This window comes from Besnoitia besnoiti, chromosome V (genome assembly GCF_002563875.1).
Source record: "Besnoitia besnoiti strain Bb-Ger1 chromosome V, whole genome shotgun sequence".
NCBI classification, from domain to species: domain Eukaryota; phylum Apicomplexa; class Conoidasida; order Eucoccidiorida; family Sarcocystidae; genus Besnoitia; species Besnoitia besnoiti.
Window position 1 is genome coordinate 691,721 of NC_042360.1, and position 18,594 is coordinate 710,314.

At 60.5% G+C, this 18,594-nt stretch overlaps 1 protein-coding gene across 1 annotated transcript; it reads left to right on the top strand.

Moving 5' to 3' along the window:
- Window positions 1–1,410: 1,410 nt before the first annotated feature.
- On the top strand, window positions 1,411–17,078 carry BESB_059220 (uncharacterized protein; the record flags this gene model as incomplete). Its single annotated transcript, XM_029364336.1, has 12 exons — window positions 1,411–1,489; window positions 2,225–2,690; window positions 2,879–3,113; window positions 3,639–3,809; window positions 4,348–4,603; window positions 4,960–5,096; window positions 5,245–6,363; window positions 6,632–7,417; window positions 7,822–14,185; window positions 14,530–15,518; window positions 16,024–16,362; window positions 16,614–17,078. The coding sequence occupies 12 exons, from the start codon at window positions 1,411–1,413 to the stop codon at window positions 17,076–17,078; spliced, it is 11,406 nt and encodes a 3,801-aa protein (XP_029219044.1).
- Between the last annotated feature and the right edge of the window lie 1,516 nt (window positions 17,079–18,594).

Sequence of the window (18,594 nt, forward strand, 5' to 3'; positions counted from 1 at the left end):
TTCCTCCTGTATCTTCGAAGAAAAATAGCTGCGTGAGGTCGCGGGGGAACTGATGGAAGCACTCCTTCGCGCCCCCGCGCCTTGTCGTCACCGAGCGTTTTCTCTCCGCACCGCGTTCGCCTTTCCAGCTTCGCTGGCGGGCCGCTGCTCCTGAAAGGGATACCAATGCTTTTTTCTCGTGTGCTGCAACAGATATCTTCCGCAGCACACTGAATGACGGAGCTTAGTTCCCGCGTTGCGCGAAAACGTGCTGTCTCTTCGACTTCTTCACACGGCTACGGCCTTTTTCCGCCGCCAACCCTTCTAAGTCTTCTTTCTCTCAGAGCAAACACACAGATGTCGAGGAAAGAAGACGAAGGAAGCCAGAGCAGCGAGCTCCAAGCGAAGGATCCTATCACATCTGCCCTCTTCAATCTGTAGTCCCCATCGAGGAGGCGGTCGTCTACTTATCTACTGCCCTCGTTCCGTCCACGCACTGTCCGGTCCCCTCCGGTAGCCCCCTTTCGTTTCGCGTCGTTGCTTTGCAGCTGCGCCTCCTCTGAGCATTTCGTCAGCGCCTCTTCCTCCGCCTACTCCGCATGTCTCCAGACGGGGGAGCGGCTGTCTGGCGCAGGACAACATGCGCTTGGCCTCGCTGGGTACGCGTCCTTTTTTGTATTACGCACACTGGGCGTCTGTTCTTCGCGGGTGTCTCCACTGGCTGTCCTACGTCTCCTCTTCTTCGGCGCTATACAGTCGGAGACACCGAAAGGCGTGTCTGCGTGCCACAGCGATCAAGTGACTGGGTTCGCCCCTTCTTCCCGTCTGTCTGCGTGCCCTAGCTTTGTCTCTGTCGCCTCCCTGCGGGCCTCGCTGTTCCTTTTCATCTTCCCCTTCTCTCTCGTGTCTGCCTCCGCGCGCGTCTCTCGCCGCTACGTCTTCTCAGTCTCCGCTTAGGGCACCGCTCCCGCTGTCTCTCTGATGCCTCTGTTGCTGCCTCCGCTAGCGCTTTCGTCTCCTCGTCAAAACTGCGATGCTGCACAACGCAGAGGAAAAAATAGTTCCCCGGCGTAACTAGTAGAGGTCTTTCCGCAGTGTGATCGGGCTTTCTCCGCGTCTGCCTTGGTGCTCAAATGCCTGATCCTCTCGTATGTCTTCCTTCTTCACTGCTACGACGCGTGTCGCTCTCTCCCGTCGTCTCTGCGGTGATTTCGTCAACTAGCCACAAGAAAGCGGTGCCTTTACGCGTCGTCGTCGCCTGCAGTGACTTGAGGAAGAGAGAGGTATCTCGGGGAACGCGCCAAGGCAGCTGTGGCGTGCGCCCCCCTCGCGGGACGTGCGCAGCGAGCGAGGCGGAGGAAGCAGGCGTCGGCGTTGGTGTATCTTTCTCTGCATTCATCGACCGGGAGACCACACAGACTGACCTTCAGGATGGCGCTCGGCGCTGGCAGGGACAGGGCGGATGGCGGCGCTCTGCCGCCACTCCCTGCGTTCCCGATTGCGTACTACGGTGAGGAACATTCTCTAAAGAAGAGGCCTGATGAACTCCTCAGCGTATGCGGAGGGGACGGGAGAGGTTAGAGGGGGACGAAACAACGCTGTGCGTCAATAAACGAGTTCCGCACGACAAGGATGTCCCGCTTGCTCTCCTGCGTTAGCAGTCTCTCTCTTTAGAGGCGAAACGAGGCTGGCAGAGCGAGCGGCCGAGCGAGTTCGCGGGAGCGCTTCTTATTTTTGCAGTTGAAACACCGCTTCGCGCGTGGTGCAGTTTTCCTGCACCGTCAAAGGCGAGACCAGCGTTAGCGTCTGTGGCTCTCTGAGCGTGAACGTGCCTTTCACCATCTATTCGCTTTGGCTTCATGGCTGTGTTTCGTCCTGCGTCACCGATAGTCACGCATGCCTCATCGCTCTGATGGATTTCTCTCTGATCTCCTCGTCACCTTTTTCAGCCGCACCTGCGGCCCATTGCCTGAAAAGCCGCTTTCTCGTTTGGCATGAGCGTAGGCGTATCTCGTGTGCCATTCAGACTTCCCACTCCAGTCCGTGATCGCTTGTCTCGCCTCGTCTGCTCCGACGTATTCGCATCTGCCTTCGCCTGTATGTTTCTTCTCGCAGAGCTTGATCTAGCCTCCTCCTGTACCTGTCTTTGCGGAGATGTTTTTGGCTTCCGGGCTCGCGTCGGGGTTCGAAGGCTCCAGGGCCAGATGGCGGAGAGTTCATCTCTGTTGCGCTCTTCTTTTTTCAGATGACCAGCACCTCTTCTCCTCTCTGCTACCCCACATTGAGGCCCGGCTACCACTGGAGACTGTCTCAATCCGGTGTCCCCTGTCTCCGAACGTCCCCCTGCAGTGCAGTGGTCTTCGCCTCGAGTTCCTTCCGCACGATGAGCCGCGATTCGAAGGGCTTCTGCCCCCGGCTACGAGCTCTTCCTCGTCGACCTCCGTTTCGTCTCTCTCGGCATCTTCCGTGGCTATGAAGGCCGCGTTCGCCTCCATTGCCGGGGTCGCCGCACATGTCCCCCTTGGAGGCGCGACCGCGGTCGGAGGCGGACCAACCGACACCGGCAGCGGAGTTGCAGCGGGCACGGGGACCAGTGGATCAGGTTCTCACCGGCCGTCTGCTGCGCACGAGGCTCATGCAGACCGCCCTTTTATTTATCTTCAGATTCTCCAACTCGAAGGCATGGATGACTACAAAACACATCACAGAAGGTCAGCGAAGGTACCGGGAGGTACCGGGACGTATAAATTCTGGGGCACCTGTTGTGCATTGCGTTACATGGTCACTCGCGCTTGCTCGCATGCCTCGCAGCGCTCGTTTCCTCTCCATTACCCCCTTTTCTAAGTTGCGCGCCATTTCCGCGTCGCTGCCCCCGGTTCGTTTGCGCCCGCTGCGCCAGGATGCTGAAGGCTTGGGTAGACAGCCTCACCGAACAACACGAGGAGTGGCTCGTTCTCTACGTGACCCCGTTTTCTGACAACGACTCGCAAAACAAATCCTTCAAGAAGCTTCTCGACAAGCTGCGCAGCGACTTGAACCCGCAGGGCTCTCGAAACAAAGAACGCTTCCTCCGTCTGCCCACAGACGCGACTGGCAACTACGCGAGCAGTCCCGCATTCGCAGACCTCTGGAATGTAAGGACCGAAACCGCCCTGACCGGTGCTCCATCCTCGACTTATGCTTGAGCAGTGTGTACCGTGGTCTTTCGTGGTGCCTGCAGCCACGCTGAAATCCTCTATCAACGGACCATGGCGCGCGCATGCTCGCATCTGCCGTCTCTGTGCGATGGCTTCTTTCCACCAGGCTTGACGCCTCGTACCCTGCCATGCCTCGCCGGCCGTCCGACTCCGGATTTCTCAGTTTGGCGCGCGACCTGCCGTCGTAGCTCCGGTCTGACGACAAGCTCTCTTCTCCGTGACTACCGGCATGCAATAGCTGCGTGTGCGTACACATCTCAGTGCGAGGGAGCGCCGCTCCAACTAGCTCGCGGCGGAGTGGGCAGTCTGTCTGTTCCCTCGCGCATGCTCCGGCCGGGTGATGCTGCGCGCGTTTCGTTTTCTGTTTTTCTCTCGTGGTTGCTTGACTGTGGTTCGAGATCCCGTCCGGGTGACTCGCACCGACTGACGTCGGCGTTTTGTTCGGTTCCCGCGGCTTCGCAGATCTTCATGGCTCGCTTGAAGGAGGCCCTAGTGGCGTCCGTCGAGACGCGCAGCGTGCAGTTGGAGGACGAGATTCAGCGGCAGAGTCAGGTCGCGGAGCCCCGTTTTTGTCCCCTGTTTGTCGCGAAAGAGAATCTCGCGCGGCTTCACGAACGGTGCAATCGCCTGGAGGTGAGGAGGATCCAATCGAAACCAAGGATGGAAGTCAACGAGATGCTCAGCGAAAGATGGAGATGTTTTCCTAAACTCTTCTCCAGGTTTTGTGCTAGGGGGGAGAAGCACCATTTTCATGTTCGCGCTGGAGGTTGTGGCGAATTCGGCTCTCTAAATTGTCGCCCTCCTCTCCCGTTTCGCTTCGCCGCTCTCTCTGCGCGTGTTGTTGAAGCCGTGAATACTTGAATTCGTATCTGTCTCTCTTCCAATCAATCTCTTGACGCCTGAACACGTTGCGATAAGGCGGACTGGGGCACAGTGTGGTTCGCACGGCGCTGAGGCTCGGTGGGCGCGGCGGCTGCAGCTTCTGTTTTTGAACTGGGCGCGATCGCTCTGCCACATTCGTCTGGGGTCGCCTGCGTTTCATGATTAACAGCGCACGTGGCAGCCGCGCCCCGATATGTTGCAGCGCAGGTCGCGTTCCTGGTAGCTCCACGCCCCTGTCTCCTCTGAAATCTGGTCTTGCGACGCCCTGTCTTCTCCTTGCCTCTCACAGGACGCGCTGGCGGTCTATGACACGATGGACTTGGGTAACACGACACGGCAGGGCTCTCCAGCGGATGTCAAGCAGTGTCACAGCTTGTTTATTTCGTTTGGCTTCGAGACGCCAGACGACCAAGTTCCTCTCTTCTTCGACCCCGCGCGGCTGCACAAGCTGCATGCGCAGCTGCGCGAAGACACCCTTTCGTATGTGCAGTTTCGCCAGTACCTGTTTGCGAGACAAGCTGACCTCCTCGTGCGCCTCCAGCGAGGTGAGTTGGAACGCGCGAGCCGAAAGAGACTCGCGAACTAGATAGACCCCGAAGATCCTGAAACCATACTCGGCATTGAGAGGGGGGGCGGGGGAACGGCACATGCGTGTTTTCTGCCTGAAGCAGCCTAGCCGCGAAAAATCGAGGAAGGGTTCGCTGCCTGCGGGCCGGAAGGTCGGAGAGGAGCGGATCCTTACTCAGGTGTGTCTCTGCTCGCCTGCTGTTGGGTTTCGCAGCTTTGTGTGTATACTTCTCCCCGTGAATTCAAATTCGCTTTGTGGACCCCCCCTCTCTTCCCGGCTCCGTTTCCCTCGAACTCCACGACAGCCTCGCCGCGTTGTGTGTGTCTCTTCCAGTCGAGGAACTGAGCGCGCGAGGCGTCGAGATGACGTCTTCCCTGCACAAGGAAATCGTCGCGGAGGGCTTCAAGGTGTCGGGAAATGTCTGGGCAGTTCTCGCGTGCGTCAACCTGGCGCATTTTATCGTTACAAAGGTGAGCTTTCAGTCAGTGAAGTGGGAAGCGCACTCTCTCTCGATGTCTCCATCTCGAGTCCGCTGGTGGCCGTGCGGCGATGGCGTGTCTTTGTCCTTCAAACAGCGAAATCGCGTTTTCCCCGCGCCGCGTTTGTGTTTGTGCCCAGTCGATTTCACCTCCGGGGTTCTCGCCGTCCTTTACGGGTGAAACTCCTTCGCGCTCCTCCTCCCACCCGACAGCGAGTCACACACCGGTCTCCTCGAGTTCCTCTTCCAGCAGCAGCGCCCTTCTCAATTTGAAGCGCCCCGGTTTCGCCGTGAGCCGCACGCTGCACCGCTTGACACCTCTGCAGTTTTCGCTCTCTCCCACGCGACGACTTCATTCGTCTCAGCGAACGAACTCACCTGTAAAGGACGACCTTGCTGGAGGCAAAGCTGCATCAGCCTCGTCGCCTTCGTCCCCGGCTCTCGCCGGTGCAGCCTCTAGGCGAGGGGGCCTCGGCGGAGCCCAAGGCGGCCTTGGCGACCCCGGGGCGGAAACCGCAGGAGGCGCGGACGGCCTCGTGGGGGGGGCCTCGGGGATTCTGGGGGGGGGCGCCGCCGCGAGCCGAGTCGACGCGGGCGCGGGGACTGTGCCCGCGGCGCGGGCTCGAAGCGCGGCGCATCTGTACGCGTACGGCGCCCAGCAGTTGCAGCGGCTGATCGCGTGGCGCGAGCGCGAGAAGTGGAGCCTGCCGCTTCTCGAGTTTCCGCACACGGCTTCCAGAGAGCAGGGGAGTCTGAAGGGGAGTATGGAGACCGGCAGCCAGGACATGAGTGGAAGCCGCGCGCGCTCGCTTCCGGCGGCGGATGTGGACTGCGCGAAGGAGGAAGCTGGCTCTCCCGCGCGGTTCCCTTCCTCGCTTTCCAAGGCCCCTAAGGGGGGCGAGGAGGCGTCGGAGGAAAGGGGCTACACCCGGAGCTCCAGCAGCCCATTCGCGGGACTGTCGACCCCTCCGTCCCAAGAAGACGACAACGGATTCGCGTTGGCGTTCTCTCTGCCCTGGTGGTTGTGCACCAAGGCCGAACTTCTGGAGGAGCTGCGAACCCTATCTGACGCCGAGGAACTCCTCGTCCACGTGTTTGTCCTCGCCGGGCAGCAGTACGTCAACTGCGGGTACTTCCGGCACGCTGCGCTGCTCCAGTTCAGACTCGCCTCCGCACACTTCAAGCGACGCGACCTCGACGACTGCAGAAAGGCGCTCTCCAAAATGCTGCCCTTGTTTGTCAAGGAACCGTGGACAGCGGTAAGCAAACCGAGGGATTCATCGCCCCTTCGCCATCAAATAGTCGTATATATATGTACATATATTTGTGCATGTGCGCATGCAGCCCGCACCTCGTAGCGCACGTCGGCGTCGCCTCTGCGCGGTCTAGCATCGCAGCATCGCGTCTGCGTGTGTGTTGTTGCCCCTGTGTTCGCTTCCGCCACTTGCGCTTCCTCATCTGAAGAAGAAAACTCGAAATGGAAAAAACGCGTCCTGGTCTTTTGTTCTTCTCCGCCTTCGTGTCCAGCTGTGGGTCCAGTGTCAGCAGCTCATGGCTGAGGCTTCCACAGGACTTGGCCACGCGGACGCGCTCGCGTCTTCCTATTTCCTCGCCAACGCGAACGCCGTCCCTGGACCATCGTTTTTCTCGTCGTCTCACGGGGGGGGGCGCGCGCGGCTGTCTCTCGGGGCGGCTGAGCGGGTGGAGCTGGGGCCAAGTGCTCAGGGCGAGCCGAAGCCTGGTGAGGCGGGAGACGCAGACGCTTCGTTTGTCCAGAGAGAGCGCGACAGCTCCATCTCGACGATGGACACGGAGGCGCTTCTTCCGCCGCAAGCCTACCTGGAGCGCTTCATCTCTCTCGCGCAAAAGAAGCGAGACTTCCACGAGATTGACCTCGGTGACGACGCCGGAGAGACCGCGGGCACTCCGCATTCCTCTTCGTGCGCAGGCGAGCAGAACGCGGCCTGCGGATCGGGTGCGGGCGACTCGACCTCTGCGTTTTCAGAGCAAGCTTCTGCCGTTCCGGCGGGTGCATCAGCCCAGCAGGGGTCTGAGCCCCGTGGAAGAAGGGCGAAGGAGGAGCGCGAGATACGAGCCAGGGCGACGCAGACGGACTCCTTTGAGGCCGCTGCATGGCTCGGGCCCGACGCCCCTTCAGTTCTCAAGCAAGAGGGTCAGATCTACATCCGCGCGGCGCCGAACTTGTATTGCTGGGGAGCGCTCAAGCCCGCACTCGTTGGCCTGCGGAGCAACAGTGAGAGAGAGAAAGTTTGTCGCATGCGCCCTGCGCTCGCCCTGGCCTCCGTCCCTCAGGTAAGACCGAAAAAGAGAGGAGGGGGGCGGGAAAAGAGGGCTGCAACGGCGGAAAGGAGTCCAGCCGCCTTCAGGCAAGACGCGAATACGGGTAGACCAGAGAAAAGCAGGAACAGGGAGCGACGGCATGCGAGGAGGCACAGATGATGGAAGGGGGGAAGCCAGGCACGTGGCAACGAAACTGCGTACTATTTCCGACAGCATGATCTACTACGCGCAGCATTTCCAAATTCTTGTGTATGTCCCGCCCCACCAGGGCTCTCTGCGAATTAGTTCGAAGTATAGACGTTTTTTCAATCGCGAATCGCAGACAACCACAGGAATAAATGTATATGTATAGATAGAAGGAGAAGTGCTTCTGCACGGCCACGTCTGTGTGTGTTCTTTTTCTGTTGGACGTTCAGTTAGGGCCTTTGGAGGCGCTCGCGTCGTCGCACGGTCTGTATCAACCCTACGGGTCAGACGACACGCCATGCACTGTGGCCTTCGTCACGCCCACGGCGGCGAGCGGGACGCATCGCGCGCACATGCACGGGCCAGGGGCGACATCGTCGAATCCCTTTGCGGCGCTTCTGAAGACCTCGAGCGACGGGCGAGCTGCCGGCGTCTACGGCTCGTCTCTGTATCAGACGCCACGGCACCTAGCCCGGGGCTCTGCAGACGGGCTCGGGGACGCCAGGGGAGCACGAGGTCTGGGGTCGGCGTATCTTGCGAGCACGCCCTCGTCGACCGCCCTGCCGCTCTACTACGGCGGAGGGGCGCAGTCGCCTGGCACCGGGGGTTCTTTGTACGGGGCGTCGGTGTCATCTGCGGGCCTCGGGTTTCGTTCTTCCTCGTTTTCCAGACACGACGGGCGGGACAACATATCGACCGGCTTCCTCTCCGGCAGCTCGGCGAGGGGGGGGGCCACGGGGTCTGCGGGGTCGCAGGCCTCGGGGCTTTTTGGGAACCTGAACCAGGAGCTGCTCGAGCAGGCTGTGCTCCGCCAGCTGGTCGACCTGCTCCCTCTCTACCGGCTTCCTTGCCACCCGGAACTGGAGCCTCAAAACGCCTGTCTACTCGCCTATGCCGCGACTCTGGAAAGAGTCAAACCCAAGTCGACGGCGCAGGTGCTTGGCCAACTCCAGCAGCGCCGCTTCCTTCCCGCCTTCAACTCGCCTTCCCTTAGGGACGCAGCGGGCGGCGACGGAGCCGCACGCCGAGGGGATGGCGCGCTGACCACAGAACACAGTTCGTGGAGTGCGAGGGGGAAAGAGAGACCCAGCCAAACCGTGGGCGGCGAGCGAGGCCAGGCTGGAGCGGACAGCAAAGAAGGGCGCTCCGCAGAGCTTGACGGGCAGCCAGCCTTCCGCTCCTCCAGTGAGGAGCCTCCGAAGCGCCCAGCCAATCGCGGCGAGGACGGCGGCAGCGGGCTGCAGGGGGCCTCGGGGCCGGAGGGGAGCGGAGACAAACGAGGAAAGGAGCTTAAGTGGACGCGAAGTCGAACTCTCACGGAGTTGGGAAAAACGCTGAGGGGTGAAACATGCCGAGAAAAAGACTCAGGAAACAAGCAACCAGGGCCGTCTGTGCCAGGCAGCGTGGGCGGGGCCGCCGGAGCAGTCCCTGCCGCAGACAAGGGAGGGGAAGAAAGCCACAGCCCTCATCCAGGGCCGCTTCGGGGACGGGTGTCTCTTCTGCTGTCGACTCGCCGACGCTCGTCTGCGGGCCCCTCGACTGCCACTGAAGACGAGCACGCCTCTGCCTGCTCGGGGATGACCGCGAGGCCGACCGCGTCGCCAGTGGCCTCCAGCACGGAGACACTCTCCGTCAACTCTTCTTCAGCGAAATCAGGGCCAGTGCAGCGGGACGCAGCTTCTACCGGGGGTTTGCCGAGCGAGGCGAGCACGGTCCGGTCGGCAGTCCCGAGCGCCCCAGGGTCAGGCGCCGTTTCCGACCGCGATGGAGCCCATCCTTCGTCGCCGGGCCTTCGAGTGGCGGCCGCGCCGGCGCGCCCCGGCCAGAGCGACGCCCAGCGCGACGGGGGTTCGTGGCTGCCTAGCGACCGCGAAACCCAACCCCACGTGCTGACGTCGTCGGCGGCGAGCAGGGGGCTCGCTGGCCAGTTCCGGGTGCACGGTCAAGACTCTGCAGACGGCGGATGGGGCGAGCCGCGGTCGTCAGCCACTGATGTGGGGCCTGCCGGCGCTGTCCCGCCTCGCGGAGACACGGTCGGCAGCCCGGGGTCAGGACGGGACGGAGTGGACAGACTCGCACATTCGCGGACGCGCCCGCAGCCTCTGCGGGAGTCCGAGATGGCGGCGGGCGTGGAGGCAACCGTCCCTCCGCAGTACCGGTCGTCGCGCGCTCTGTCTGTCCTTCAGATGGGGGGCAGTCTCCAGGCTGCAGTCCCCAGTCTGTCTGTGAGTCTTGGACAGTGCGTGGAGCTTCGGCTTCACGTGCACTCGAGCATCGCAGGCCCCGTGGAGGCCGACGCGATCGCGCTCCGTCTCTCCCAGTTGCCTTTCTCGGACGTGCCGCCCGGGGCCGGAGGCAGCATGCGACAGGGCCCGGGGGGCGCTGGCTCTGTGGGGACGCCTTCCGTCGCAGGCCTCTTGGGAGGCGGAGGGATAGCCCGGACGACGCACTTCGAGGAGACGCAGCGGCAGGCGCCGACCTCCGTATGGCTCGTTCTGCGGCCCGCCGCGGGGGGTCACAGGGTTGCAGAGGTCTCAGATACGGCGGAGAAGACGAGCGAGGAGAGCAGCGAAGAGGACTCCGCGAGAGAAGGGCGGCAAGCAAGAGAATCAGGACTGAAGCTCCAGCCTGGCATGAACTTGCTGAGTCTCTTCTGGAGCAGCCGGTTCGAGGGCGTCTTCGTGCTTGAGCAGGTCTGCGTGGTGGTGGGCGCTGTCGTCCTCGTTCAGTGGGCTGGCGAGCTGCCGCCGCCTGGTATGATCGACGAAGTGCGCCAAGCCATGCAGGACGTGCTTCTCGCTCTTCCTGCGGAGGACGAGGGAGGCGAGAGACGCCGATGCCTGCGGGAGGCTGAGGAAGGGGAAACAGTCCTCCAGAGGGCGCGGGTGAAGTCTGCAGCTTGCCTGTCGGCCTTCCCTCCCGAACCTGTCGCCAGGAAAGCCGCTGCCAAAGACGTTCAGCAGACCGCGTCAGCGGCCTGTGATGCAGCAGTAGCAGCGGGTCGCGCAGCTGCCGAGACAGACGCGTTACCGCCGGAAAAGGATGACGATCGCGGTGGAGCCGGGGTCAGGACTTCTGGCGCTCTCGCGTCGCCGTCCGTGCTCCCGAAGGGAGCTTTTGCACTTGCATCGTCAGGACGGCATCGCAGAGTGTCTGACAAATTTTCGAATCCCTTCTTTGCGTTCGCTGACTGGGGGGACGCTGCCGCTGCGCTTGCGTTCGAGGACCGCATGGCGCCGCCGACTCCTGCGTGCCTGCTCCCGGGCTACGCGCCGTGTGGGGCGACGCTTGTCCATCCAGACGCGCCCCTGGAGCGCATGTTGCGGCCGCTGATCTTCGAGTTTCGGCCTCCAGCCACTGCTGTTCAAATGCGGATCCAGCCGGTGGGACCGAACTCCTCTTTTCTGTTTCTGAACGCGCGAAACCACGTCAAGATTCGAATCGACGTCCTTCCAGGTCTTCTCGTCTTCCCCAAGCCGGCGAGACTACGAGTGCTGCAGTGTCTGCTCCCTGCCGCTGCCGCCGCGTCTGTCATTGCCGAAGAAGATGAGGACTTGATAGACGAGGATCTCACTTCAGAACACGGCGGACGCTTCGGACTCCAGCGACGGCTGTCCGCAGGGGGCGGGTCCCTCGCCGACGGCTCCGGCGCGGGCGCGGCGGCCGCAGGCGCGTCTCCGCTGCGCCGCGGCAGATCTCAAGCGGCGAGCAAGGGGAGTTCGTCTGCAGAAGGCGAGAGCGGCTCGCACGGTCTGCGCCGCGACCCCTCGCGAGGTGGGGCCGGCACTTCTGTCCCTTCGGCCGCGGGGGTCTCCAGCGGCGTTCCGGCTCAGGGGAAGGAGAGAGGCGAAGGCCTCCAGCCGCTGGATCAGAACGCGGAGGGGACGGGGCGAGCCGGAGACAGAGCAGCGACGCGGGCAAGCGCTGTGTCCTTTCTGGAAGGGGTTCCGTCTGGGTCTAGGGAAGGCGGGTCCCTCCTCTGGGGGGAGGGCGCCGCCTTTGCGGGCTTCCGGGGGGGCTCGACCGAGTGGACGGCGCCGCAGTCCATGGGCGCTGGAGACTGGGATGACGACGAGCAGGTTTTCGAGGGCGCTGCGGTGGAGTTAAACTTTGACTGGGAGAATGCCATGGCTGTTGCGGTGGATGACAGACCGACCCGCCTAAGGCTGTGTGGAGGCAAGGCCTCGGCTGCCTCCACAGACGGTGGAAAGGGGTACCCCCTGCGGGGCATGGAGGGCTCGAGCGTAGAACAGCAGGGACACGCTAGGGAAAAAGACGCAGGCGTGGAGGAACGAAGCAGACGCGGTGAGGCCTCGCCAGATGAATCCGGATGTCTCGGGGGAGATGACTGCCTTTCTGGCGAAGGTGAAGGCGCCGAAGGCCTTCCGGTTCTTGAGCAGTTCGACTTCATTCGGATCCGCGCCCCTGCAGGAGACGAGGGCGACGTTCTTGCTCTCGTGCCGAGGCGACGACCGCCCCCGGTTCGTGGAGCCCAACTTGGAGACGCGGAGATGCTCGCCGATCCGAAAGGCGACAGCGGAGAGCCGCACACACCAGCTGAGAGTGACAGTGCCTCCTCGCAGGGATGGCTGGACCTGCCCAAGTTCTGTCGGAGTGTGGAGGTGCTTGTCCCCGTAGTCCCGGTGAAGGCCACGACTGTCAGGCCGCTCGAGTGCTGCCTGGGTGAGGAGGATGCCTTTCCTCCCGTTGCCGCAGCGGAGACTGAAGACCGGGCCGCGGAGGCACTCGACGGCGAGCAGGTGAACGCCGCCGCCGCGGCCGCCGGCGCTGAAGGCGGGGACGGGGAAAGCCGCGTCGACCCAGGCGCGGCGTCTGCGTCCTCTCCGCAGCGTGGGCGCGGCCCGACAGGCTCGCCTGAGCGGGCGCCTGCAGGCGCGTCGCGCGCAGTGGGAGCGGAAAGACCGTCTCTCTCGGAGTCTCGCGCGTCCTCGAGTTTGTTTATCAACGGGGTCGTGCCTCCGCTCGCCTCAGGCCCGGCGCGGCAGTACAGCAACCAGGGGTCGTCGCTGTTTCGCTGGCGCGCGACGTCTTGGCACGGAGGGGACGAGTGCGGGAGAGGCGGGGGGAAGGGAGGGCAGCCGGGAGCGCGAGAGCGGGCCTTCACGACGTACTCGTGCGCCTCGGCGTCCGCCGTTCGCTACCGCTCTTCGGTTTCGTGGAGACTCTTGGGCGAGGGCAGCGAGACGCCCCTCCACATGGACGGTCGCGCCCGGCTAGGCGACGCAGAGCTGAGTGCCCTCTCTGGCGACCTAGGGAGAGAGGCAGACCCTCTCGCCGTGACCGAAGACGCCGCCCACGTCGTGGCCTCGCTTCAGTTCTACACGAGCACAGGCGTCGACCTGAACGATCGGAGACGAGCGCGGAGACAGCGACGCCGACGGGAGTTGGAGAAGCGGAGGAATGCCGGCGCAGAGGATGGGGCAGGCAAGCAGGGAGCCGACAGCGGGCAGCGCGCGGAGAGGAAGCCAGACTGCAGGGTAGAGGGCCTTGGACCCCAGGAGGAAGACGCCCGGGGCAGCGCTCTCCTAGGCGCATTCGTGCCTTCTGTGTATTGCGGAGGCGACGACGAAGACAGCGAGCGGCTGCCGCGGGGCAGTATCTCCACCGTACTGCAGCCGCACTCGACGCGACCGCGGCTTTCGGGAGACCGCGCGGCGCTAAGCGACTCCGACGCGAATTCGTCTGAATATGCGGCAGTCTCCGTCGAGGCGGGGGATTCTGCGGACGGCCCGCGGAAGCCCAAGGGCGACGAGCGCAGTCGGACGTCGCTCTTTCTGGGCTCCGCTGGGTATCCACTGGCGCGCTGCGGCGAAAGCATCTCCGTGACGGAGGGCGACATCGAAGGCACGCGTGACCTCCGCTCAGGCGAGGCGCTTGAGGAGTGCTTCGAAAGCATCACCTACTCGTTTTCTAGCACAGATCTGTGCCGGCGCAGAAAGCTGCGAAGAGCCAAGTCGAAGGCGCCGTGGGGCGCTGAAGCCGGAGGCGCGTTCGACGCGTGTGGCGGATCTCCGGCTTCGCCTCTTTTGCCGAGGAAGAGGGAGACAGCGTGGCGCGATCCGGACGCGAGGGAAGAGGAAGCTTGGCGCTCCGACTGCAGCGCATCGTCTGGATGTCATTCGTGGTCAGGGGAGAGCGGCGACGGGGAAGATGAGGGCAGCGGCTCGTCCCTCGCAAGCGAGAGCGAAACGGACGGCGAGGCAGGGCCGGAGAGAGAGCCGCAGCCAGTTACGATTTTGAAGGTTCAGACGTCGCGTGTCTACCGTCTTGAAGTGCGCCCGGCGCTCTCCCACGCCTGCCGGTCGATGCATCTCTCGGGAGGCTCGGTCGTCCATCAGATTTTCCTTCAGAGCTGTGCGCCAGCCGAGGCCATTGTCCTCGACTTTGCGACAATCTCCCCGCTCACCTCATTCTACGAGCGAGAAGAGAGAGGGCGCGCAGACGCGCCGCCTTCCAGCCGGGACCAGGGGGAACCGATGCAGAGCCGAAACACAGGAAACATCCGCGTCAGCCTCATTGCTCCATCGCCCTTGTACCCAAGCTTCTTCTGTCAGCTCAGCTGTCAAGAGGAAGGTAGGCGCTGCACGCTTCTGTGTGCAAATTTCTGTTCCCGGCTCCTCTCGAAGCAGACATGAAAAGCAGGTCATTTTCGCGTAGGCGAGTTTCTGGGGTTCGCTTGCTGTGTTTTCCTCTGCGAAGTCTTGTGCCTCGCGGTCGACTTCCCGCGTGTTTGTCTTCGTCCTCTGGTCTTCGCTGCGTTAAAGGGACGGATGACTTCGTCCATTCTGGTGGTTTTTTTTTTTTCTTTTGCTTGCGTTGCGTCCTCTGTTTGTTTCATCTGGTCGTGGGATGGCATTTTGCGTTTCCTCTAAACAAAAAGTCACCCACTTTTTTGTTTGTGTGTGTGCTCCTTTCAGAGTCAGTGCACCTGAACACACTGCTCTTTGGAGGGCAAATGACGACGGTTCTGGTGCGGCTGCAGCATGTGCTTCCAGAGCGGGGGGAGCCCCCCGGCTTGCCCGTCCACCCCTGCCTCGACGGACACCGCGGGCCTGGAGCCCAGAAGCGCCGCTGGGCGGCGCACGGGCTCGCGCCGCTCTCGCCGACGCTCACGGGAGTCGAGGAGGGCTCTTCGCCTTGCTCGTCGCGTGGCCGCCGTGACGAGGACGAAGAGGTCGAAGGACGAGAGAGGGAGGCGGAGCCGCGCGACGCGCAGGCCGGCGACGGTCGGCAGAGCGGAGAAGGCGACGAGGGCGCAGGCCCTGCTTCTCAGGATTGCTGGGCGCAGGAGCAGGGCGAGCGAGAGGTTGCCGGCGAGACCCGCGGTGTGGTGAGACCTACTGGCGATCGTCTGCGCAGAGGAGAAGATTCGTGGCGCGGCGAAGAGGCACCCACGAATGTCTGCCCAGCAGAATGGAACTGCGGCGCGTCACTGACCCCTCGCGTTGAGCCCTACGTCCTATCTCTGTACTACCGCTTTGTTCAAGGATTCACTCCGTACGACGGCGTGTCTCCGTGTGGTGCGTATCCCCACGGGCCGTCTGCGGCCTGCGGGCCTTCGGGGCGGCAAGGCCTCGAGCCGCCAGGATCGCTTGCGCCCGTCCCTGTCCCCTGCTCGCCTGAAACGAAGCCTGTAACATCGCCGCCGCTGGGGCCGGGCTGCTGGTCGGGCTCCGCCGCGCGCGGCTGGTGCATGAGCGCCGGGGCGGCCGCAGGACAGGAGGCGAGCTCAGGCAAACGTGGCGATCGGGGTCTTCGCGAAGAAACGCGTCAGCCGCTGGTCTACCACATTCCGCTCCTTCTGCCTGTGCAGAAGTTCCCCGTCGAGGTTAACGTCTTCGCTCCGCGCACGGGGCGCGTCTCGACGCCGCTCTTCGTCTCGCTTGTGCTCACGAATTGCTCCAACGTAAGTGGGAAGATAAGAAGTACCTTCTAAAGAAGGGGACGTGAGAGGCGAATACGTCGCGCCCGCAGCCCAGATACAATGGTGCCTGCCTGCCTTCCGCCTAGACAGCCTTCGATGCGGCACGAGGCAGAGAAGAGAAAAGCTCCTCGCACTTGAAAAAGTAGGGGTGGATGCAGGTGGCAACGGCGCGACCCGCGGGCGGGCTGGCACAGCACTTTGCTATACTTTTTACTTGTCGGGCAAATGCCTTGTGCGTGCAATACGTACCGTCGCGTAACTCACAAGCGCAGCGGGTACCCGAAATCGCATAGCTGAGCAGGAGGCGTAACTCTGTTTTCGGCAGAGAATTTGGTCGCTCTGCAGGATGAGCTTTCTCAGCTGAAGTAACGCCCAGACGTTCGCTTGGAGTCCACACTGGGAGGGCGTGGGGTACAGCGGCGCTTGGAATTTTTATATCGGCGGTTGTTCCCACGCTGGCAGTTTTCTTGTGTTTTTCCGTCTCCAGGTCCGCCTCCAAGTGTGTCACTCCGTCTCGCTCGAGTTCGACGACGCGCATCCGCAGCGCCGGCCGTCGGCGCGCAGGGTCTCGGCCCTGTCCTCGCGCGGGGGAGTTCTCGCGGAGAACGGCTTTGCCTCGTCCTCGAGGCTGCCGTTCAATCCCCGCCTGTCTGGCGGAGGCAACTCGAACGAGGGCGAGAAAGAGAAGGAGCGGGGCGGAGTCGCCTTCGGCAGGTGCACGAACGGGCGCGTACCGGAGGAGAAACCCACGCGAGGACCGGCGGGCGCCGCGCAGACCGGCGCCGGGGCTTCTCCTCGACTGGGCGAGTGTCACGATTGGTTGATGGTGAGCCTTCAAAACTCCTGCACAGCGGGCGTTGCATGAATGCTTGTACATTGGGCGCTTCTTCTCCAAAGGCCACTGGCAACACGATCGGGATCTGCACCCGTGCCTCGAGGGCGTAGTGCGCGAAACCGAGTTGCTCGTCTCCAGTTGCAAAGACAACGGCGAGTCAGTTCCGCAGGAACGCCGACAAACTGCGTGTACGCGTTTTTTTCGTCCCCGTATGTTTTCTGGTCTGGTTTGCCGTTCTGCAGGTCGGCTCCAAGTGCCGCACAACGACTCTCGCGGGCGGCGGCCGAAGTGAAGTCCGCTTCCAGTTGATTCCGCTGCGCGCAGGGCCACTGTCCCTCCCTGCAGTTCGGGTGTATGTGCGCCCAGACCCAGACGCAGGCGACGGCGCTGCGTTCGGCGGCCAAGGCGCCCGCTCGTTCTCACGCTACAACTCCCACAGCGGGGCACGGGGTGCCCAGGGGCACTGGGAAGCAGAGCTTGAGAAGCAAGGAAGCAGCGACTCGGCTGCCTCGTTTAGATCAACTCGGTTGGCCGGGAACGGACACAACGGAGGCGTGCAGAGGTCTCTCACCGGCAACGACGAGACGTTGGAAAGCAACGGGGAATGGTTCACCATGCCAGAAGGGGACTCCGTCACAGCAGGAAGGGAAGTTCTGGTGCTGCCCAAGGTGCTCTCGAAGCCTGACCTGAAGCTCCTTCCGGAGTAGACCACGGTAGAAATGAGTGCTTGACTGCCTGAGAACCGTCGACGAGTCTTCGCCTTCGGCGTGACACAGGACCACTGAGGCGTGGTATAACTCATCAAAAAGAGTAGCAAAACAGGCACACAGAGATGATGCGCGTGTTCCTGCTTTGTTTGTCGCTACACGTGTGCGCCACGTAGTCTTCTGTGTTGTCTTCATTAATGTGCCAACAGCGCGCTTGCTCACGAGATTGCTGCTGTCTCCACTAGTTCACTTTTGAAAGACGGTGCTTGCAGGTGCGGCTCTGTTTTTCTTAAGCGCACGGTCGCCTGGCGAGTTTCATGGCCAGCCAGTGCTTGTAACGCTCGTCCAAAAGCCTTTAAAGCCCAAATCCCCATTTCTCCAAATCTTTGTCCTAGATTTCTTTAAAATCAAATTCTACTCTTTACATAATACATATAATTAAAATGAAATTATTTCATATAAGATTCAAATTCTTATTGATTATTTCTCTTGAATTAAATGTTATGCAAAAAAAAAACAACATATGGCAACAATAACGTTTATTAAATTTAAAAAAATATAGAATAGACCTTTTAAGAATAAAACAACGGAAACATTCCCTATTTTTATATTTTGTAAAAAGTTTTTTAATTTCAAAAATATAAGCTTCTTTTGCCTTTAAAAGAAATATACTTTTTTTCTCTATTTTAGAAAGATTAATGTCTTTTATTAATATAGAGTTTATAAATCACAATATAATATGAAAATCCGTAAATATTAGAAAAGCTGGTTCTCCCCGAAATGTATTGACGCGCTGCCAAAATTTTAAAAATTATTTAAAATTGAATGCTGCAATTAAATGGAACGTTAATACACATTTTTTCGTTTAAATTTGACTCATTTTTTATGTACTACAAATAATTTTCTTTTACAAGCTCTAGTTAACGGCGGCTGTAACTATAACGGTCCTAAGGTAGCGAAATTCATTGTTGGGTAAGTTCCGACCTGCAATTTCAATAGAATCATGTTTCTAGTTAAAATTATACAAATTAAATTAATTAATGCAATTTTTTTCTGTGAATTCGGAATCGCTAGTAAGCGCCGAGCAGCAACACGGCGGTGAATAAGTCTTCGGCCTTTTTACTAAAATTGTATCTCAATTGATAAGCTTTACCTTGTTGCTTTATTATACTATCACGCTCTAAATACAATTTTTAATTCAATGTTTCGACTCGTCGCATCTTGAGGCTGCAGCAGGTCTCAAGGGTTGGACTCAAAATCTTATTTATGTTTAAAATAATTTTAAAAATAGTGAACTGAATAGTATTTAAGAAGACAATATATCCAAGTTTATCCGTTGCATAATAAATGTAATTGAAATAAACATTAAAAACCCTCGTAAACCTCTTAATTGTCTTATTACATTGCTATTGACTATATATTATATAATAAATATATACAGTGGATTCATTATAATTTAAAGTAAAAATTTGTTTATGTGAAGTTGAAATCGCTGGTGATCGCCGAAATATCTATG